This window comes from Pan paniscus, chromosome 4 (genome assembly GCF_029289425.2).
Source record: "Pan paniscus chromosome 4, NHGRI_mPanPan1-v2.0_pri, whole genome shotgun sequence".
NCBI lineage: Eukaryota > Metazoa > Chordata > Mammalia > Primates > Hominidae > Pan > Pan paniscus.
In genome coordinates this window covers 14,631,076-14,655,386 of record NC_073253.2, presented here as the reverse complement: position 1 = coordinate 14,655,386, position 24,311 = coordinate 14,631,076, and the positions used below count along the sequence as shown (strand labels likewise).

At 45.6% G+C, this 24,311-nt stretch overlaps 1 protein-coding gene across 5 annotated transcripts in view; it reads right to left on the bottom strand.

Annotated features, from left to right (window-relative positions):
- The window catches only part of TRIO (trio Rho guanine nucleotide exchange factor), a 366,651-nt gene that overhangs the window by 89,440 nt on the left and 252,900 nt on the right, over positions 1-24,311 (bottom strand). For all 5 annotated transcript variants that reach the window (XM_034959746.4, XM_034959748.1, XM_063604169.1 and 2 more), the window contains exons 29-34: positions 22,778-22,889; positions 20,863-21,053; positions 18,870-18,971; positions 14,605-14,747; positions 13,924-14,023; positions 578-821 (exon numbers count right to left, since the gene is read on the bottom strand). In XM_034959746.4, coding sequence (XP_034815637.1) covers positions 578-821; positions 13,924-14,023; positions 14,605-14,747; positions 18,870-18,971; positions 20,863-21,053; positions 22,778-22,889 — 892 coding nt within the window. The remainder of the gene's footprint in view (positions 1-577; positions 822-13,923; positions 14,024-14,604; positions 14,748-18,869; positions 18,972-20,862; positions 21,054-22,777; positions 22,890-24,311) is intronic.

Sequence of the window (24,311 nt, the reverse complement as noted above, 5' to 3'; positions counted from 1 at the left end):
TTGGCTTTTGGCCAAAGTCTGAAAATCCTCTGCCTTTCTCTTCAGATTTCTGGAGAAACAACAGCCTAATTCTTCCTGTTTCTTACCAAAGTGACAGTAAACTCACATTTAGGTCCTGAGAAATCCGGAACATGGCTTGGCCTATAATTAATCAGGAGAGCTAATCAGTAGCTGTTTTCTCTTGCAGCTTCATTAGCTCCCTGGAATGACTAACCCTCTGGAGCCAGGGGATGGCCTCCAGGAGGTATCATGTCACACAGAAGAAGGCACAGATGATAAAGGAAGGAAGCAACTGGAATGTTCCAAAATCAGTGTTCTTCTCTAAACTGATGTCGTATCTCACTACACCACCCTGGAAGTGAGGAGATCACTCATTATTTCTGAGTCGTGGGTGAAATCCTCATTTCCTCTTCAGGTGCTGATGGACTGGAAATGCCCGGACAGTCAGTGACCATGTGCTGAAGGCACAGCTGACAAGGAAGCTCATGCACATTAACAGGCAGGAGAGGCGCGGAGACAGAGCGCTCCAGGGCCACTTCCAGTAGGCGTCTGCCACCCATGCCCCACTGATTCCTACCTTTGTGGTTGAAGATGCCCTCCATTTCCATGCTACTTCTGGAGTGGGCGATGCACAGTGAGCCACAGGGGACCAGGCCTTCTGCCGCTGGGGAGCGGTCAGTGGTCCGCACCAGACACCAGTCAGGCTTGTCATGCGGCCGCTCCAGAACTTCCACGGTCTGGCCCCGTCGGATGGTCAGCTCGTTGCTGTTGCAAGCGGTGAAGTCATGGATCACCACTGTCAGCTCACAGCCACCAGAGAGCTGGGGGGAACAGAGGAAGAGAGGACAGGTCAGCCAGTGTGAGCCACGGTGCCTTCAGGTACAGCTGGGAAGTCCTCCAGGTGGGTTCCTGCCACCCTGCCCCGGAGTGAGCTGAGTGCTCCGAGGTTGTGTGATCACTGCACTCTCCGTATGAAAATATGATTTTTCATAAGAGCTTCCAAATTTCTTGAACCTGAGACATTCTATTTCCTTCCTCACAAAGTGGTATTATATATACACTCATTTTTTAACTTACAGCAGACTAAAAAAAACTCTGCTTGAAGGCTATCTGGGGGATTATCATGAAATATGGTGATAAAATGAGATAAAGTTCTGTTCCAAATTTCTGTTCTGACCCAGTGTTGGGCGTTCCATGCTTTGGAATATGTGGGCTCTTTAAGCATCCCTTGGGTCAGGAAAGAGGCAGCCACAAGAATGGGACTGAACAGGCAATGGGCTATGACCCTGAAACCGAAGCAAAGCACACCTGCCTCTCTTCAGAATCCTTCAAGCGCCTCCTCCTGCTTGTCCAGGGCTCCCCTTGGTGTGGCTCCTGAGGCCCTCTGCCCTCTGCCCTCAGATTCCTTCTAGGCTCCCCCACTCCAGGCCTCAACACGCAACAGGCACCACAGGCTCTGCAGACATCGGCTCGTTTCCCAGAGGTCCTGGATTTTCTGGCCTTCTGTTCCTCCAGCCTGACGTTCCTTTCCCTCCTTCTCTCCTTTTACCATGCTCACTCTCACCTAGGCCTACTGAAACTCTTCCGGTCCTTCAAAGCTCATCCATAAACTCTCTAACAACACACACCCCATGGCCTCTGCCGGTAAAACAAGTGCATGGTCTTCTCATGACTGTCTGCTTCAGATGGCCTGAGCCCTGGTGTGTGTTCCCTTAGACAGTAAACTCCGTGGGGACAGGGCTCATGCGCTCATTAACATCCCTCCTATCTAAGAATCTTTTCATTTTTTTTTCTACATAAGAATCCCGAGAGCAGCTCCTGGTCTCTGGACTGTCCCAGGTTCTGTCTCTGCTGCTTCTCCACTGTCCCCCTGCAGGGACTCTTCAACCACACCTTCAAGCTGACTCCTCCCGAGCAAAGTAAGCATCCCAACCGCAGACTACTTTCGATCCCTGCTGGGCAACTGGATGCTTCCCTGTCCCCGCAATGCAGAGTCTAGGACATGACTCATCATACCCTCCCACCCCCTAAATCTCTTTTTCTTCCGGTGTTGTCTTTTGGGTAACAGTATCACCATCAAGTCACTCAAGCTAAAAAACCCCACTCTTTTCCCTCCAAATGCTGTCGAGCAGATGTTGGGCGGCTCTCCGATCACTTCCTTTCTCTGCACTCCCATACCAATCACTTCACTGGGTCCCGCTGGGGCTCCTGAGCTTCCTCCCTCACAGACTCCAGGTTCTCCTTCCAAGCCATCTAAACACCGCTGGCAGGAGACCTTCTAAAAACACGTCATCCTCTTATGCAAAACCCTCACACACAAAGGCCTTAGCATAGGAGGCAAAGGTCCCCCCCCAGCGGCCAGAAGCACCTCCCTCCTCCTCCTGAGGGTCCTGCCTGTAAGTAGCCCATACCATCCCTCTTGCTGAAAGCCCCCACGTCCCCTCTATTCTAAGCTCCCCACTGGCTCCGAGAGGTCCCTCTCGTGCCTGTCCTCCATGGCACTTCAATTCTGAAGTGAGCCACAGCTGGAGTTACACGTGTGTGTGTCTGCCTTCATCACCAGAAGCAGGCTCACCCTACTCTTCTGTGAACTTTCCATCCCTGGACTGGGAGGGCGGAGATGGGGCTGGGCACAGTCACCCTGAGTCCCCCAGTGCCAGTGGTGGTAGGCATGTGACTTACAGAAGCTGTTAGGAGTGGGGCTCCTCCTCAGCCTGCCTCGCACTGTGCTCCGCATCCAGCTAGCGTTCAAATATTTGTGAAATGAAAAAGAAAAGATACATATGCTCTAAAAATGAAGGCACTGCATTTGAAAACCCAAAACGAAGCCTGGATTTTCCTCACTGGCTTCAGGAGCTCACTCTGCCTGTGCTTAGCCTGCAGACGCTCAGCTCTCCCCTGTCACCTCTTGCTAAAGGGCAGTAGCCCAGACAAACCACAGGGACACAAGAGTGTGCTGCGGGCTATGGGGCTGGCTGTGGGAGTGAGAGAAGGGAGGAGGAAATGGCCCAGCCTCCTGCTGGGAAACATTCCTGTTGGGAGTCCCCTGAGCACAAGCCCACACCCAGAGACCCAGGAGCCCGCACATCCTCCGACGGCTCACACTCCCGCTGTGTTCTGGGGCTGCCCCCTTGTGCTGAGGACCTCTGGGAGCCTCTGCCATGCTCTGTGCTGTTGATTATCCTCCTGTTGTAGGAACCTATCTTTTAAGAGAAAGTTCAGATATTCAGAATAAGAAACACATGTCCACTAGACAACCACAAAGACCAAAACAAAACCAAACTCTTCTACCATGAAGCACAGTATCGACAAAGTGAATCAGCTTTGCTAGGCCACAAGGAAAATTTTCATAAATCCCCTTCTCAATCTTACAAACTTCTCCGTGGAAAACCCATGTTAAATTTTACAGGTCTCTGAACAGTCAAAGATGCTAATGTTAAAAGCTCAAAGGCAGAGGCCCAGCCTGGAAAAGAACTCTCCTTGTAGAACCACACTCATGGAGTGGTTAGTCCCGTGACTTAGAGCTGGGGTGCTTCCTGTTCCGGGAACACAGGACCGGTCTGCAGGCCCCGAAGGAGGGTACAGATTGCCATGGCCCCTTGGACCTGCCCTTCCCAGGCCTCTGGGTCTGGCTAGAGCTCCCCAGTGATGCCACCCGCTGCTTCACTGAGCGCACGTGAGAAGCTCCCAGCAGAAACCCACTGGGCTTCCCTGACATTCTTCTAGCAGCCCCCACTCCCAGATGCTGGGAAGTGCACTGTCTCATCACCTGCCCTCTGGCTGCCTCATTCTCCAGAGTCTTATTAATTTTCCAGACGGCTCAAAGCCATGGGCTGCGGGTGGGGGAAGGGTGGGAAGGGGAGAGAGGGGCTGCCGAGGAAGGAGGATTAAGCTAGACTTTATTTCTGGCACTGATTTTTTAGGCCCTTAAAGAGTAATCAAAAACTATTGGAAACATCTGTGTACTTGACAGCACATAAGAAATAAAAATCAAGGATGTTCTGCCAAAGAATCATATACAAAGTTAAAATTCCTTTTTAAAGGCTTTTGAGAACTTGTTAAGAAAATCCAACAACAGAATATTTCAAAGGGCACTACAATTATTTTAAAAATCTTCCCATCTCCCAGTAAATCAACTGGCTTTACCGAAAAAGAGAGGCCCCATAGGGGAGGATTAAATGGGTGTTTTCTAGCCCAGAGAAGAGCTGTCCTGGGGATGCACCTCAATGCTCACATTTGAATATTTTTAACTTCTTGCTGCAAAACATCTTTGAAACCAGGTTTGCTAATTAAAAAAAAAAACTTTTCTGTGTACAAAAGACTTGTGATAACTATTTTGAGGAAGCAGTGCAAATCATTACTGCTTTTTAAGAAAAATTAAATTCCGAACTAGAAAACATTCAGCCACTATCTCGTATGTTACGTCTGACGGAGGTCTTGGCTTTCAGAGAATTTCTACCCTCAGTTGAAAGAGTTACCATTTTATTTATCTAGTTTAAAAATTCCCTTTTCTTTCTAACCATATTTTGTGCAAGTTCTCACAGTATCTTCGTTGCTTCTATATATTTAATGGATTTCTATCATGGGCTCCCACCTCATGCATTGAATTTAGGATTGCAATTTGTGAAAATCTCACTTTCCATGACTCACATTAACACTTGTGAGATTCATATCAGAAGACAGATTTTTTTAAACCTTTCAACTTTTCACTATTAAAAATATGAATGTGGTGACTAACAAGCATGACAACAAAACAGCCTTAATTGGACCAGGGGCCAGGGACCCACCACCGATGTGCCTCCTCCAAAGACTACACCCACGTCCCTCTTTAGGCCCAGACATATGGACAATTAGCAAAATCAAATCGGTTCCTTTCCTGAATTCTTTCCAGAATGACTGAAAATAAACAACTTACTGTGTTTCACCCGAGAGAATGAAATACTCATCTCTGGTTGCAAGCATGTGAACCTTCAACAATTACCACATAGAACAGAATTCTACTTTTCATGTTCTCCAAAGAAACCATGTCCTATCACTGTCTCGCACGAACGCAGTTAATGGCTGTAACTAACAAGAGCTGTGGCTGGGGACTTCTCACACTGTGAGTTGTCACGTCTTCCTTTGCTCCTCAGAACACCCCCGCCCCGGACACAACAATGAGGCATGTATGGCTCAAGAACATATGGCTCTCGATAGACGGCGGCAATACCTGGTTTGAATTACCAAGCTCTGCGCTGAGTTCTGGGGCAGGCTCTGCCTGAGGAAGAGGGGGCTCTCTCGGACTGCTGTGGTGGGTGATGCAGTCAGTCGTCGCTGCAAACAATTCTACTTAAAGAACAAGAGTCTAATGTGGTAAAGATCAATTGCAGGTGGGTTCTGACCAATTTTCTGAGAGCAATTCAAAAGCAAAAGGAGAATGTGGCCTAATAAAAGCCATTTTCCCCTAAAGAACAAAGTGTATTAACTCCCGTGAACCGTCACAGCCTACAGCCCACTACAGTTCAGTCATTCAGAAACCTCACAAAAGGGTCTTGTGGTTCCGTGAAGGTTTCACACAGAGTAGGCCAAAAAATGATTACTTGGTTAAAGGGAATTAGAGAGTACAGTGCTATTGCTAGCAATGGTTACAAAAAAGGGTAACTATAGGCAGCCAGAACAACTTCCCTAATCAATGCTATTATGCCCCAGGCTCTCACCCACCCAAGCTTCTCCACAGGGCAACTTCACGGAGACTGGGGCTGATCAGCAGCTGTTCTAACATGAACAACAGGCCCTCCGTGCTCACGCCAACACCCAGGCTGCTTTACATAAGGTCAAATTCCAAGAAGCAGCGTTCACTAAAATCTGCCACTTAGAGTTTAAAAGAGGAGGACAGTTGTGATAGGCTCCGATACACTAGGGGTACAGAAAGAAACCTGTGAGGACATAAAAATGGTGAAGACGGGAAACTTTACGTTACATTTTTTTTAACCACAATTAAAGAAAAAAAAATCGGTGAGAAAAAACGTTTTCAAAACCAGCAGCTTACCATACTCAACACTATCTGGAAAAGAAGGAGTGAGGACAGTGTTTGAGGATGCCAGTCCCTCTACTGTCTACTCACATGCTCACACACTGCTTTTCTGATGTGAAAATTGATCTTGGAAGACTTGAGTGTGTTATGTTATATACATGAATTGGAATGAAATAGTGGATGAAAAACGGCTGCATTTAAAAGATACAACTAAAAAGGTTAGGCAAACCAGAGACATGGCAGCTCCCTCGCATTAGGCTTCAAGGGTTCACAGAAGCTCACCTGGACCAACGTTGTATTCTTGCTTTTAGCATATCCCAATGAGAAATGCCGGAGGTGCTGTGCAGGCCCTACAGGCGGCCCTGTGGCGTGGCAGGTAAACGCTTTTTGGCTATGAAGTGGAAAAGGGAACGAGCGCGGGGAAGAAGCAAACAGTTGAAAAACACCTGCCTCACTTAGTGCACTCCCCTAGGCTCTGGAAAGCAAGAAACTTCTTAGGACCATTTAACCCAAAGAAACCTGTTGGCTGTATTTCCTGAGTGACCAAAGCAATCTTTTATTGAGGAAGCTTAATTTGAAATACCTCTTTTTGTCTTTCATGGAGGGACAATGATCTGAGATCTAACGTTAACTAGCTGACCTCAACCAGCTTATGTTAACTAGCTGACTGGGCCCTCACCAGGAAGAGCAATCAGAATAAATACCTGCTTCGAGTCTGAATCATAACTTTATCACCGTCTCCAACTGTAACTTCGATCATGTTGTGTAAAATTTACATTAAATAGCACTTTTCAGTGCTCTACTATTTTACAAACACTTAATTTGTAACATTTCTAACCAAACTTAAAAAAAATCTGTCTTTTCTTAGAACTGAGGCTTTCTACTTCTGCCTGGGGGATTTTGTTTTTCTGATTGGGTAACTGAAATGATCAAAGATGACATTCAGTTTGTGGTTTTATGAGAGAACTTAAAAAACTCATCTAAAAAAATACTACAAAAAGCCACATCACTTAGAAAAACAGAAAACAAAGATGAGTAAAAGAAGGAAGCAGACGTCACACGGAACCCATCACTCAGAGCTCGCCAGGGGAGTGGGGCTCTGTCTCCTTCATTCATTCTTGTGCGCTGAATGCCTATCACGGGGTTGGCACACAGTGGGTGGCCAATACATATCTGAGAATAAATGAACCCACCCTTTGAATACTAGGTCACTGTATACGCATGCAGCTAGGATGAAAGATGAACAGCTGGAAAGGTGCTTTACGCAAGACTCTCCCCCTTCTGCAGTAATTGTGCCCATTCCACACACAGAATTTTGCAGTTGAGCCACCACAATTCATCAGGCCAGGCACTGAAGTAAAACATTTCATTCTTAGGACAGCTTCCAGATCCTAACAAGTACAATACAATCAACAGCTAAATCCACTGTAGCCCCAAGAGTGTGCAGATGGAGGAAGGGGAGGCTGAAATTGACAGTAACCTGCAACAGCAGCAATGCCGGCCAATAGCCCGAGTGAGGCAGGAGGAAGCCATCTGTATAACGGAGACACAGAAACTGAATATTTATTCAGTGCTTAGAACATGCTAGTCACTGATCTAAATATATTATATGTGAGCACTACTATCATTCCCATTTACAGATGAGGAAACTGAGGTTCAGAGTGGTGAGGTGACTTGCCCAAGACCACCAGCTGCTGAGGCAGAGGCCAGAGGTTTGCTGGTGGGTACATCCTCGCTTTTGATTGCCTGCTCTTAGGTGTGTTGTATATGCTATGCCACTGCCAGGTACACTCTGAGCAGAGGAAGGTCAACTGCGGTTGGGAGTGCTCTTTATAAAGGACGTTAAAATAAGCACCATCCTGTGGAAAAGGCTTCTGAATTAAATGACTCAATTTCATGCTTACATGGGGCAAGCTTATCTGAGGTCCTGGGAAACTCAGAGCCCTGAGCTGGCCAGGAGGCAGAGAGCATCCTCTCTGAGCAGCTCCAGCCAGAGGGGAGGGTGTGGGACACCTCTGTGCCTGGCCGAGCAGCCCTACGCCTTCCATGCAGTGAATAGAGGCAGAACGCAGGACTGCAAGACAACCTCGGGAGGCTGAACACAACCATCATTAGATAGATATACACCCTTACCCAAGATGGTGAATTAGGCCATATTTCAAAATGTATTGGCATTAACTACTTTACATACTACCTCGACGCTGCAATTTATGTAAGTCCAACCAAGTTCCTGGAGTGTAGAATGTCACTTGACAGAAAGAGCTGATTGCTTTTCTAAATTTTAAAATACACGGAACCTTGGCTGGGCATGGTGGCTCACGCCTGTAATCCTACCACTTTGGGAGGCCGAGGCAGGTGGATCACCTGGGGTCAGGAGTTCGAGACCAGCCTGGCCAACATGGCAAAACCCCATCTCTACTAAAAATACAGAAATTAGCTGGGTGTGGTGGTACTTGCCTATAATCTCAGCTACAAGGGGGGCTGAGGCAGGAGAATCACTTGAACCTGGGAGGCGGAGGTTGCAGTGAGCAAAGGTCATGCCACTGTACTCCAGCCTGGGAGACAGAGCAAGACTCCATCTCAAAAAAAAAAAAAAAAGAAAGAAAAAAAACAACACGTAGAACCTCATGTCTCCGACACGGTGCTAAGGCTTCATTAAGAATAACTGAAACTGGCTGGATGCAATGGGGCTCAGGACAATAATCCCAGCGTTTTGAGAGGCTGAGGTGGGAGGATTGCTTGAGGTCAGGAGTTTGAGGCCAGCCTGGGAAACACAGTTCGATACTGTCTCTACAAAAATAAAAAATAAAAAACTAGCCAGGCATAGTAGTGTACACTTATGGTCCTAGCTACCTGGGGGGCCAGGCAAGGATCACTTGAGCTTAGGAGTTCAAGACTACAGTGAGCTCTGATCACACCACTGCACTCCAGCGTGGGCGACAAAGTGAGATCCTGCCTCAGGAATTTTAAAAAAAGAGTGACTGAAACCAGTTATGTTTTTAAATATGTGAATCCATATATTCATGTTATAAGCTTGGGAAGGGGGTTCCACATGAAGTTATCAGTCTCAACGGAATTTCTCACTCATTAGAAATAAGAAACATACGGCTTAAGATTCGAAAGACAGCTCACACCTGGGCCCTGCTGGCTCGGGCCGGCTTTTCCACAGGATACCTCACCTCGCCTCGGCCATTTTTCCATGTTGGCCTCAAGATGCTTTGTTCTACAATACAGTTTGAGTTCCATGTTTTCTATTTTCTTTGTAATATGGCTTTTAGTTTAATGATTATAAATCACAGACTAATAAGGAAGAAACAGGGAAAAAATTTTTAAAGATGTGTCTTTAGTAAAAATACTGAGCTCCAAATTCAGCTCTTGCATGAAATAATAAGGCCTGGAAAATGACAGATGATTAAATGCATGTTCCGTGTCTGGCTGTGGCCCTCTGCTGCTGGGAGGCCTTGCAGAGGGCCTGGATCTCCTGCAGTGCCCCAGGCCCGGCTCAGCGCTCTCCTCCCTACCGCAGGGAGATGCACTCAGGACAGATGAGATAAGAATCTGGAAAGCGCTTGATTTCTTTGGAATCCAAATTATATTTTCATAAGATCATTGTATCAGGTTAAGTACCATGGAGATCAGCAAAAATCAGTACTAAATTCACTTCTGGAACAAAAAGAAGGCATATTTTAAAACTGATGTTTTCAAAGTAGGAAATGTGCTGCTGGGGCCTGTGGCTCATGGCCGTGGCCTGGCTAACCCCGCTCTGCTGACCGTGCTCCCTGGAAAGAGGGCGTCTCCAGGGCCCCTCCTTCAGACTCTCCCTAAACCTTGTGTGCCTCATCTGAGAATTACTAACAGCCCTGGCAGATAACTTTTGCCTTCAGAATTCTCCAAGAGGCCGAGTCAAAAACATCCCCCCACCCAGTTTCTGAAATGAAACCAAATTCCATGATAACAACTAATAACAGACATCATAAATTAAGTCGAACAGGCAGAACGTCGTTAAGTGATTTCCCTTGCCAGATCCATCTGCCTGCGTTATCAGAGGCTGCTTAAACTTAAACTACGTAGGGCAGAAAGAACTTCGAGACTCAGGAAAATTACCGTCACCGGAGATGGGGTTGCTGGTTAAGCCTAGTTTAGAGGGACAGTGCATTTTGCAGACTGACTAGGGAAAGGATGGAGTCCTTGATTTTCAAAATGTGTTCTTGAGTCATCTAATGACCCTCAACTGTTCTACTGGAGAGGCATAAGGAGGGAGATGGCTAAGAGAAAACCTCACAGAAGCAGAGCACACACAAACACAGGCACACGTGGGCAGCAAACATGCACCTTCTTGTTTGTAAGGCCGCATGGGTACGTCCTCTCCAAATTCCAAATTCTGACTTATTGGCAAGTCTCATACGCCGTTTAATCCCAAATGCAGGTCTCCAGAACAGAGTAAGACACCCGCTGTGGTTCTGTTCTCACAACACGACATTTCATCCTTTCTGTGCTTTAGAGCCTACTAAGGACCGATGCTCTCAGCAAGTGGCATTAAGAAAATTCACCAGGTCTGTTTAAGAAACTGAGTCTGGAGTGTCATTCCTTCAAGATGGTTAACAACCATGAGAATACCAGGGTGAGTGTCGCTGCGTGGCAGGCTGCCGTCCTCAGTAAGAAAGAGCCTCCCAGGAGCGGGGCTGGAGAGGCAATGGTGGAACTGGCAGGAGAGACCCTTCAGGGATTTCTTCTTTTTTTTTTTGAGATGGAGTCTCGCTCTGTCGCCCAGGTGGGAGTGCAGTGGCCTGATCTTGGCTCACTGCAAGCTCCGCCTCCCGGGTTCATGCCATTCTCCTGCCTCAGCCTCCCGAGTAGCTGGGACTTACAGGCACCCACCACCACGCTCGGCTAATTTTTTATATTTTTAGTAGAGACGGGGTTTCACCATGTTAGCCAGGATGGTCTCGATCGCCTGACCTCGTGATCTGCCCACCTTGGCCTCCCTAAGTGCTGGGATTACAGGCGTGAGCCACAGCGTGCTCAGCCGACCCTTCAGGGATTTCTGAGCTCAGGAGTGAAGTTTAGGGACAACACATCAGATGAGGTCAAGAGAAACTGGTGAATCATCTTCACAGATAGAGTATCTCATAGGGAGTTTTCTTAACATTTTCATACCCTAGTGGACTGCTAGGGTAAAATTTGCTTTTTTTTTCTTCTTTTTTTTGGCAAACCTATACTGTTCTGGTAGTGATTTATTCTTCCTCTTTCGTTAGATACAAATATAATTTGCTGTATTCCCAGTTCACATAAGCCCTCCCTAATATGCTATAACAGATATGAAGTCGTGCTAATTTCACTACTCCTAACTCCAGGATAGAGACTTATTTCTGTTCAAGCCGCTGGGGAATCCCAATCAGCCACGCGCCTTAGGGGCCAGGGCTGTGCTGGGGCTGAGAGGAGGTGGGTACCAGCCAAGGAATTCTCCACACCCAGGAGATAAGTCGTGGCACCAGCAACTCTGTCGGGAATAATGAACTGGAGACTCCAGAGCCCCTTCCTGGATAGAGGGGTCATTTCCAGACTCCCAGGCACCCATTTATCCGTAAACTACCCGAGGAAACAAGTTATCCTTGCCTCTTAGACCAACTTCCAAAAAAGGAACCCTCCAAAGCTAACTTTTCCACTTAGCTCTTTAGCAATTTCATTCAAAAAATTTACTTTTTTTTTTTTAAAAAAGAATAAACTTTTGAACTCATGTCTAGGGGAAATCCAGAGCAGACCCCTAGGAGTTTATCTTAAGAATGGGAATTTGGGGCTTGACGGTGATCTCAAATGGTCTGGAAATGCCCTGAATGCGGGCCACTTTCCCACACACTTGAGCAACCATGATTCAACTTTCCTTTCAGGTGGCAGCCTCATGGAAATTCACCAGATAATCCCCTTGATTACTTTATTAAAAAGTAAAATAAAATAAAAAATTTATCAATATTACTCTAACAAAGTGTTTCCAAGCTCAAACTTTATTTCTTTAACCTCAATGGCCATAGGTGGGGTCTCGGAGAGAAATGCTATCAGGCATCAGATGCCTGAACATGTTATTTATCTTATTTCTTTTTACTACATGCCAAGAAATATTTGCTGAATGCCAATACATAAGGCCTTGAACAAAATAAAATGAGAAATTCTTTTTATTCTCTGGTCTTGTCATTCTAACCACTCCAAGTCCTAGGATCTATTATTTAGTGAACCCAAAAAGTATAATGAGAAAAAAATCTAATCACTTAAACTAGGATATTGAAAATGGAATCACTGCAGCAGAGCAGTATTTTAAATCTACTGACTCCCGTCCTTGAAACTAGAACATTAAGTATCATGAATCCTCCTACAAAACCAAGTGAGAAAAGGCCAGTCTGGGACTAAAAGATGTGCCACGGAAATAACCTTCCAAATATTGGACTCTGTCATCTGTCTGAATCAATTCCCAAGGACGGTGAGGTCAGGGCATTGTTCCTTCCTACCAATGAGTGGGCTGCGGAAATGATGTGCAGAGAACAGACTCCCGGGTCTCATGATGGGGACAAAGGTCTCATGAAATGAGGTCTGACTTGCGTTGGAGAATGAGAAGCTCAGCAATTCTGGGCTCATAAATAAACCCCCTATTTACTGTCAATTTTTTTAAAAAGAATTCAGTCTAGCATTCTAGTAACGTAACAGAACACACTAGTCTTGGCAGGAACAGAAGACTTCATTAAGATCAATGTTCCCCACTGGCTGACAGAGAACATTTTGTCTTTTGTCCATCACGTAAACCCAGGATTCCAAATTCTACTAGCAATTTACTTTGTGGGATGTTTGGATTGTATCAGACAAAATCATGAGATACTCTAGGCTGCTTCTGAAGAAGGTACACCTATACAAACTTTTTTGATAAAAATCAGATCTAGCTCACAGTGGTCATCACTGTTGCCAATTCCAGGGCAGGTTTTCTATGTTCTGCTGCACACTATGGTTCTGAGAGGGCATCTCAGGGCCACAGCCCCCATTTCCAACAGAGCAGCTCCGCTTCTACACTGCCATGAGTTCTTACTATTTTACATTGCCTTGGCATCACTATGAACCCAGAGAAGCTGGACTTTCTCATAACAGGAGCATCTTCTCCCAGGCCTTCAATGTGGTAGGTCCTGATCTCTGCTTCACAGAACTTCCTTCTGGTGACCATTTCTCTAAGGGATAGCCATATAAGACCTGCTTAACTGGCCCTGCTGACACTTACACCTCATGTGGACTGTGCAGATATGCCAGAGTGACAACTTCCTAGTCACAGCATGACCTTCTGAAACTCGTGTCTACTTGCTCTAAGCCCACTCATTGAGACGCCCTGTGCCAAACCTGTTTGGATAATGTCCTAGACACAATGAAGGGCCTGGCCCAAGGACTCCTCTCTCCCCACATGCTCCCTGTCCTCCAGGGATGCCGTGTGATCCCCAGAACCTGTAAGCAACACTCTTTATTTCCATCTTGTGTCCCTCCTAGTCGCTGGAAGGGTGCTGTCCATCTTAAAGATCCTAAATTAAAACATACGCTGGTGTTCTGTGTAGGATTTTATTTTAAATGATAGGTTCTTCTGCTTAGGAATAAGATTAAAAAGTCTAAGTATGCTGCCCTCGAATGTCCAGTAACACCCTTGGCACTGGCAAAGGGCAGGATGGAAAGAGTTGAATGATTTCTCCTGAATCCTCAGGGTTCAAGTCTTCTCACCCCAATCCCCCAAGTCTCTGCCCCACCACGGGATCCTGGCACTACTCCTGGCACGTATCAACTGCTTGAAAATGTTGATGACAAACTGTGAGTAACAGAAAGTAGGGGGCTGCTTTGACCAGAGACTGGCCACATTCCCCTCCGCACACAAAGTGCTGGCGGTGACTCACCTTATCGCTGTCCAGCGTGTTCTGAGACGTCCGTGAGGCAATGGAAATCGTATCAGGCTGGCTGCTGCCGTCTCCTTGGCTGTCCAGATCCTCTCCATCCCTGGCGGTGCAAAGAAACTTTTAGTTCCTGATGCTGCTGAGCTGGCAGTCACTGGAGAAGCAACTGATTTGTTTAATGAGGTGCATATCAGCCTTCGTGAGTGCCTGCTACTGCCAGGATGCGGACAATGGTTAAGGCACCCTTCACCGAGCACAGGCTTTCTGCTAGGCACTGTGCTGAGTGTTTAAAACATATCATCCTGTTGGATTCCCATCACCATAAAATATAGTTGATATGATCGTTGCCATTTTAAAAATGAGAAAACAACAACATCTCGATGCTTTATAACTTATCCAAGGTCATGTGCATGAGTTAGACATGTGCCCTGTATGGTGCTCGGGGTGAGAAAGGCAAAACAATGAGAGGTTTGCACACAGCCCTTCGTTTACTCTAAGCCAATAGAGGCTCTTATCTCTGACAAAGCAGTTTCATTACTAAGAATGATGTTATCCACAAATGGCAGTTTAAAAAACGTATTCCTCAAATGTTTGAGAGAAAGGATTTTTGAAGCAGGGTGAGCTAACACCGCCTCGCCCCTCCCTCCCACATCCACAAACCTCCAGAGGCGCCCAGACACACACCTCCTTCCCTTCTGTCTTGTGGCGGGAGCGGTCTTAGGGATGTGAATGGGCTCCTTCAGGGCTCCCTTCAGGTGGATCGTCCGCTCCTGGATGACTTCGCGGATATGCTTTATCCAGTCCTGCTTGTTCTCTATGCTGGAAGCCTTAACAAGGTGTTAGCGTTGCTTAGGATACGGAACGGCCCTTTCCAGACCTTGCACTAACCACACCCAGGTTTCCTGCATTCCTTGAGTTTCTATTTTCAAAATGACTTTTTAGCAGAAAAGCAACCACATCCGATGTTTAATATGCTACCAAATAAATGACTATTTAAAAATATGTTTTCATCAAAACCCTTTTTGTTTTATAGCACGTATATTACTCCAGATCTCTGACTATTGCAATAATCCATCATTCTCCAGCCCCAAGACCTTTTAAGCAGCCCTGGGCAAATAAACCAACACAGCCACCCTCACTGCCACCAAAACGCCTCTGAGGCTATTGAGGCAAACACTGCGCACTGGTCAGTAGGGGGCATACTGCCAGCAGGAAACTGAACAAATCCCCACAGCCTTGCGGCCTCCTTTGCTGGACTCAGGGAACAGCGGCGCAGCTGCCACCACCTCCAGCCCCCTGTGCCTAGCCGAGGGCTTCTCGCATGCTGTCATCCACTCCCATAAGGACTCTGCGGGTGGGAGACTCCTGCAGCCCCGTCTTATAAATGAGCAACTGAGGTGTGGACAGAAGAAATGTGCCCAACGTTCCAAGCTCACCAACTGCCAATCCCCGATGGCAGATTCACCTTGACTCCATTACAACTCTCAAGAAATGTCCTCTGAGAACCACACAGACTAGATTCTCAGCAAGCACCTGCAGACTGAGCACGCACGACATCACTTGATCCAGACTTTTTTTTTTTTTTAACTCTGCCTCAAAGGAGGTTTTTTTTTTTCTTTCTGCATGTTCTGGGCCTTCCTAACAGCTTTCTAATTTCCTCACAGAAAATATCAATCTCCTATGATATAAGCATAATTCCCTGCAGTTATAATTAACCTAACTGTCATAACTCATCGTAGATGAGGTCACAAAATGGGGAGCACCCAGCATTTCTCACTGTGTATCCTGTTTTTGAAAACAGAAAATCAAAGCCCATGTTGGGAAAGGAAATTAAAATTGATCATCCTCTTTCTACAGAAACCGTTTTAACCAGAGGACCTGTCTTTAACATTACTAACAGGTAGTGACAGGGAAAAGAAATGATGGGTAAAGGCAGCCTCTTGCTCCCTCTTCTCCGGAGTGACATAGGACAGCAGGAAAACCAATGTCTTCTGGCGAGGGGGCAGGAAGGAGGCAGGGTGACCGGGGAAAGGCGGGGGGAAGTAAGGGACTCGGGAGAAGAAACTTTTCTAAAAACTACAAATTGGTTGGAATTTAAATGCCTGATAAAAGTATTTGGAAGGTCAACTAAAGAGAAGTACCTGCAAAAGAACATCTGGCAGAGTTTGGAAACAACTGAGGAAAACTGTTAATATGGTTCAGAAATAAAGAAAATTCTCATATGAATTGATCGTTACACTTAGAGAGTAATTCTCCTAACCTTAAAGAAATTAAACGAGGAAAAAAGATGTCAGTTTTTCAGAAATAGTAAGAGAAAGGTAACTGAGGTAAAGTACTAAATACCAAGGTCCTACCTGGCTAAGAGAGGGGATAGTTCATTTCATAATCTGGGTAGTCGCAATCTGCTTAAGACTTAAAAATAAAATTCTCTTTTCCAGACTAGAGAAGTGAAAATAACCAAAATTTTGTTTTACAACTATGAGGACATCATCATCGCCACTACCACCATTCCCATCACGTTCTCTACCACCATAAGCACACACACCAGCAGCACGATACCTCTACTTCTACCACTGCCTACACCCTCACCACCACAACCTGCACCCTCACCACCACAAGCTGCACCCTCACAACCTACACCCTCACCACCACAACCTACACCCTCACCACAACCTACACCCTCACCACCACAACCTGCACCCTCACCACCACCTGTACCCTCACCACAACCTACACCCTCACCACCACCACCTGCACCCTCACCACCACAACCTGCACCCTCACAACCTACACCCTCACCACAACCTACACCCTCACCACCACAACCTGCACCCTCACCACAACCTGCGCCCTCACAACCTACGCCCTCACCACAACCTGTACCCTCACCACAACCTGCACCCTCACCACAACCTGCACCCTCACCACCACAACCCACCACAACCTGCACCCTCACCACCACAACCTGTACCCTCACCACCACAACCTGTACCCTCACCACAACCTGCACCCTCACCACCATCTCCAACCTTACTACCATTAAAATCTAAAGTATCTCCATCTATGCTCTCACCACACCATCTAGACCAACAAAATCTGTACCCTCACCATCAACACCTAAACCCTCACCACCATCTACACTACCACTGCCTGCACTAGCACTACCACCGCCTGTACTACCACTGCCACCAAATTCTACACGATGACCTCCATCTACAACCTCACCACCATCACCACCAAAGTCTATGCCACCACCATCTATACCCTCATCACCACCATCTACACCACTGCCACCATCTGTACCCATACCCCCATCACCAAATCTATACCACTACCTTCCTCTACACCCTTACCCTCTCACCACCATCTATACCACCGTGACCACCAAAATCCATACCACCACCATCTCCACCCTCACTGCCATCTAAACTTTCACCGCCATCACCACCACCACAGCGTCTCCACCACCTCCACCTACATCATCATTACACTACCATTCCCATCATCACCATCGCCTGCCTCTCTACACCAACACCATGCAGCAATCCCTGAAATTAATGAGAACATCGTTTCCTTTACTTTCTCCTTGGAAGTCAGAAAGGTATTACCCAAAATTCCCTAGAAAACTTGTACCTGGCGAAGCCTGACAAATAAGAAGAGTCTTATTTGTCAACTGTACCATGAGCATTTACAACATCCTAAATGAAAGTCCAGATCTGGCTAAAGTATCTGTCACTATTTTTTGGAAGCACCTTTTGGCATCTACCACTGTAGCTAGTCTGGATAAGCGGTTTATATAAGTTGCAAGTTTCCAGGTTTTGAGTATACCTTAAAATGTTAGACCTTAGGAAGAAAATACAGTTATTTAAATTTAGCTATCGGTGCAAATGATATCAAATAGGGCTTTATGCCAGTACTAGCCAGAACACATTGGGCTGGTAATCACATATTCACTGCAAAACAACCCACTATCACATATGAACAAAAATCTTATGAACACAATGGCTTCCACTGAAGAACACGCTCTAGAAGGCTGACATACAGGGGAGTAACTCATAGTCACTGAAAATACCAAAGAGATGAAAAAGCATGCAAGAGACACAAGGGGTGACATGCAGGTTCATACACCAGAGTCCCATTACACTCTGGCTCATCTCCCAATATTCGATAAGCCTTAGCTCCACCGTCCCCCAAACATCCCAAAGCCGCTGATGGCATTTCCAGATGGCTCCAAAAGTTCCATCTGTATTTTCTCAAACACAGAGGAGGAAAATACATAAGACAACCTTAGAGCTCTTGACCATTCCCAGGAGAGGTTAGTATAATCAAAACAGAGTTCAAATCAAATATTCCAAGATATTTTCCTCCCCCAAAGACTATATACCCTAAAGCATCCCTAGTGGTTTTGAATTTTAAATCATAACAGTATCAAACCCTGTCACTAATAATCATTCCTCTTTCCCTCCGTCTCCAAACTATTAAGCCACAGAGCTGAGGACTCTGTAAGGACTGTGGGTACGGTTGGCCTCGACTTCCTGTCGCAGGTCCTCAAACACGCACCAGGTGACTTTTTCCTTTCGAAACAGGTCAAGTGCGCAATCAGAGTTTTTGGTCAGTATCTCATTCCTCCTGTACCCTGACTTCCTGCATCTCTTATAGAGTCAATGAATTCAAAGACTGGAAGAATGGGAGAAATATAAACAGACCTTGCTTCATTTGCCCTTTCAGGAGTCAAGTGAAAGTTTAACTCAAATTGTTTCATCACCAGAACACCAAACTGAATTTATTCCACTATTCTTTTTGTGGTAGTCACCAATCTGAATAGAACACACACACACAAACAACAACAACAAATAATAATAAAATAATATGAAAACAACGGAAAAGCAAGCATGGATGGCCACAGTAAATGTTTCAAACAACACATTCCCAGCTTCAAATGAACGTACCTTAAGGACAATTTTATTATCTGAAGTTGGTGTTCTCCCCACCCACAGTGCAAATTTGCAAGGGTCTCCTTCAACATGTTCTGTGACACCCAACTCTGAGGTCTGGATAAAAAGACAATTATATAATTAGGTGACAGTAAAATTCTAGAAGGATGCAGAACAGAGACCAAGGAAACAGGTTTTGGTTACTTGTGGCCATGTTAGGTTATAAGAACGTCGCTAGTGATCTCAGCTGTCATGTGAGTTATAATGAGGACATTGTGTTCTTAGGCTACAGGTGACTGGTTTCATCCTTCGCTTCCTGTGAGCGTCTCTTACTGGAGACCCCAGTGCAGGTCAACGAGCAAAAAATTCAGGGGAAGGAAACCAACATGTGAAAATCCTACTATCTGACAATCAAGATTTGACTATTTGCAATCTTACAAGCAACAAACTGCAAAATGAGTCTTTCCTGGTTGCAAAAGGGCTGCCACCATGTTCTCTTCAGTATTAATGACGCAGCTTCCCAGAGGGCAAATGATGTTTTAACAGCTTATTTTCCAATTTCTTTATCAATAGCATTAGCTTTTAGTATTTCATCAATAATTTTAATGGCTAAGAGGCAAAATCCCTCTGTAATATATGCAGAACATGGAAGCATGCAGAGAAAGGTCAATAGCTTCAGCCCCTCCCCCACAGTCAAGGTCCCCCGATGCATTCTCCACCCCAGCAAAGGAAGTGATTCATCATCCAGAGCTCCAGAGGTAGCCTCTGAGGGAATCTTAACTTCTAAAAGATAAATTAAGTGAAGACGTATTGGCTGCTAAAACAGATGAGCTTGGTCTCTAAAGAGAGACTAAAGCCAGCTAATGAAATTACTAGCCAGCAATGTTGCATTTTTTTCTTTCCAGTCAGAATGTGACCTAAAATGATGTCACGCAAGCTGTGATCCAAAAGACGATCTCAAACAGGACACAAGCCAAACAAAATGGTATGAAAACCATCATTTGGAACCTGTGAATTCCAGATTATTACTCAGATGATTTCCATACTCGGAGACATTTTATTACTCGAAGAATTTCATTATATATGGACATCACAAAAAGTATGATGTGTAAGTTGTCCAAATTGCAAACATCTACCAGTATTTATAAGAGATCTGCTGTAAAGAAACCCACCTTCTTGGCATTTTCTATTCTTTTCTTGATGATGATTCCTCCTTAGTGCAACCCAATCGTCCCTTCTGCCTGGCCCTGCCCAGCGACCCTGCATGAATAAGCCTCTGAGAAACGGCCCACTAAATTAGATGGAAGTACACTGGATCCAGAGACGATGCTGCCCTTGGGGAGGCTGGTAAGGCTAGCTAGTGGTCACAAAATGGCAGCAGGTATGTTGCTCTTGCCAAGAAGTACAATGACAGGTTACGAATTAAAATGCATCACCGGATCTGCCAAGCACTCAGGGGCAGCTGTCTCCACATAGCTGCGGCTGTGGATCTTTCAGACTGTACTTTGGCTTAAGTATATTTTCTCTAATAATGACATTTCACTGTTATAAACAACCATAAATTTACTCATGCATTTATATTTCATACATTTATTTTTAAATGTGAGCCACCCAGTAAGGCTGTTTCCATATACTCCAATGTTTATGGTTGAAAAATTAGTTATAATAAGAACTTAGTCATAGATATGATTATTTTATTTATAAAGCTAGTTAAGCACACCGGAGATAAATGATTTCACTTATGAAATGTTTTCTTATCCTGCAGTTATATGATACGGGATTTAAGAAGAGCAAGTTTCCTAAGTCTATAAACTCCAGAGCACCCTCTAGTGGACTTGAGGGTGGGAAATAATTTCACTGAAGATGAAAACCCTACCACAATTCAGACTTGAACATTTCAGGACAGATTGGGAGGTTAAACTGAAGACAATGAACAATTCTTCTCTACCTACAAAAAGACTGCAATTGTGGTACCTTTAGACTTACAATTCTGAACGCCTATACTTACAAACAATTTGCTTTTATAAAGGTACTTGCTTCTCCCACTGGAATCTTTCACTTCTTTACTAAATACTAAGGACATTTCAAAAAGGAAGAGATGCCGTTCTCGACCCTTTCGAATTAAGGTTTTTGGGTCCCACACTTGGAAGGATTCCTGTAGGATGAGTTCTCCCTGAGACTCAATGTTTTCATCAAACCCTACAACATGAAAAAAGGGAGGCAAATCAATTTAAAAGAAAAATAAAAACTGATGCACAAGAAAGCATTATTAGTATTTTCAACATTTTAAAAATGCCCATCGACCAACCCCAGATAAGAGTTTCCCATCTGATCCTGACTCGACGCCACTGACCCATCCTACAGAGGATAATTCTTCCTAACACACCACTTTACATATATTTTCCTTTGTTCAAAAACATTCTGCGATTCCTCATGGCTTTATTCTTTGAGTTCTATCCCTCTGGTGGGCCTCTGCAACAGTTGAGATCTGGTTCCACCCTCTACTTCTCTTCAGCCCTCTCCTGCAGCATCCCACCACAGAAAGCTCCTCCTCTGAAACAGTTCCGACTCTCCTCTAAGCCCCCACCTACTTCCCAGCCTCCGTCTTGATTCTCTCTGCTTCCTCAGCCCAGAGCATCCTTCCCAGACATTCTGCTCAGGTCCAGCCTTTCTTCAAGGACCTGTCCTGGTCTTGCTTCTTGGAGAAGTCCCTGGCTGCCCATGCTTGGTGCACCCTCCCTCCTCTGAATGTGACATTCTGCATGTGAATCAGTCGTGCTCTGGACTTCACTACTGCTCCTCTCTTCATGGAAGTGGCCTACTTTATCACCTGGTTATGAAGCCACCAGGGCTTAGTAAAGCCAGCCCTAGGGCAGAGGCTGCCCATTACCTCCTGACTTCCACTCTCTTTTTACTCTCACAGTAGAAGCTCCCACTAGGGCTGCTCAAAATAAGCACTCCATCCCCCAGCCCCATGAACAGTTAAAAGCAGCTCGGGTACCTACGCTCTGGGCAAGAGAGCAAAGTAGCGGGTACCACTGCTAGTGTCTGCCCATCTGGAGTTTCCTCCCTGACCTTCTTTCCCACTTCCTGCTAAATGGAATGTTGGCATGGTCTTGAAACACCCTGGACCTAGCCAGCCAGAAAAACAACTAGAATGGAGAGAAACTAGCTGGAACACAGCCTGAGTCCTGGATGACATCATGAAGGGTGGCCATACCAGATCAGCATTTTATATCAGAGAAAGAAAAATCTGTTTTGCCTGGCCTCTGAGTTTTGGGTCTTATTACCCACAGTGGCACCTATGTTCAGTGTTACCCATAAAGACACAGGCTAGCAAAAGCATTTGGGGCAGGATTAAAACTTATTCTGTGTAGCCTGGCAAGAACCAAGCTTTGCACAACAGGAAGAGCTTTCTTAAACAGAGGCATTTATGGAAATTATAATTGCTCTAATTTTGAAACATATTTATCTAATTTTCTCTTTACCATGTTACACAAGGAAATATCTGGTGCCTACTATGTTCCAGGCTATAGCAAGTGATGCAATGGATACAGAGGTGGGGAAGCAACACATTCTTTTAAGGATTTTACAGTCCTGGGGTTTGATCCATGCATACACCCACCTACCCATCCATCTAACAGGGAGAACAGGTGGCCTGCAGCAAGCGACACAAAGTGCTATTGGAGTCCAGAGTGTGGAGAGGCTGTTTTCCAGTGAAGGGACCAGAAAAGGCTTTCAATGAGTATAGAAGCATTTTATGTGGTCCTTAAGAAAAGCAATGACACTGATTCTTTAAGAAATGTTCTTAACCACTAACATAGAGACATAAAGCGGGGATTTTTAGGGTTCAGGAAATCCATTTACAAACAGTGTCATTAGAAACTGCATAGATGCACACTGGGGTATGGAGGGTCCTTTACCTTCCAGCATGCTGAGGTGCATGGCGTCATTGGCTCGCTTCGGCACGCTGAGCATCACCTCCAGGCCATCTTTAATCTCTCCCTTTCCTTCCTCACAGCACGTCAGCAGCTCCTGCAAAGATAAACAACAGAAACTAGGTAAAGACTGCAGAATGCTCTGCCAATAAGACCTTGGCAGAAACAGTTTATGAAAGCCCATGGCTTTCAAGATAAAAGCAGAATGTGGTCAACTGGGCATATGTTCTCACAGAAATAAACTACTACCTCTTTATTCAATGGATGGCAGGGTTTGTCCTGTTCTAATCAGAGTAAGCCAGATGTATTCACAGTTTAAGATGAAATTAGTATACCTGTTAACAATCAAGCCTCAAAAATGATAAACAGAGGCCGGGTGTGGTGGCTCACGCCTGTAATCCCAGCACTTCGGGAGGCTGAGGTGGGTGAATCACTTGAGGTCAGGAGTTCGAGACCAGCCTGGCCAACATGGTAAAACTCCATCTCTACTTTAAAAAAAAAAATTAGCTGGGCATGGTGGCATGCGCCTGTAATCCCAGCTACTTGGGAGACTGAGGGAGGAGAATCACATGAACCTGGGAGGTGGAGGCTGCAGTGAGCCAAGATTGTGCCACTGCACTCCAGCCTGGGGGACAGAGCAAGACCCTGTCTCAAAAAAAAAAAAAAAAAAAGATAAATAGAAATATTTAATTATTATGTAACACACGATCAGCTACTGGTTACAGCTGACCGCCATGCCAGGTCCAACTGTGCGTTTACCACACAATCCCAGCGTGACTCTGCACCCTGGAGCTATGAATGCAACGTCCCATCTAAACCGGACCAGCCAATCCACGCAGCAGAAACAGTAACACCGCATGAGTACTTACAGTCAAATGCATTTCCTTTTTGCGTAGGATGTTTAGAAAAGCTCTAATGGTTGAATTACATCTCTCTGGGGAGCCCTATGTGTGTGATTACATTGCAAAGCCATTTAGAGAAACATCCGTTATTAAATGAATGATAACAGGAACAGTAAGTTCACCTTCTGGTGGGCTCCAAGATACTTTTTTTTTTTTTTTTTTTAAGCGGAGTCTCGCTCTGTCGCCCAGGCTGGAGTGCAATGGCGTGATCTCAGCTCACTGCAAGCTCTGCCTCCCAGGTTCATGCCATTCTCCTGCCTCAGCCTCCCGAGCAGCTGGGACTATAGGCGCCTGCCACCATGCCCGGCTAATATTTTTGAATTTTTAGTAGAGACGGGGTTTCACCGTGTTAGCCAGGATGGTCTCCATCTCCTGACGTCGTGATCCGCCTGCCTCGGCCTCCCAAAGTGCTGGGATTACAGCCAAGATACTTTCTTATTGGTGTATTAATAATTACTACCAGTCAGTAATAGCAATAGCAGTGTTTTGTGTCTTGGTAGTCAACAAAAGAGAGGTATGACACTGCAGCCAGCACTGGTCTCCCAGTGGCTACTTGAGAGGAACTCAGCTGCCTGATGGGCACCTTCCCTCATCACCAGATGGTGTTTACCTGTGAT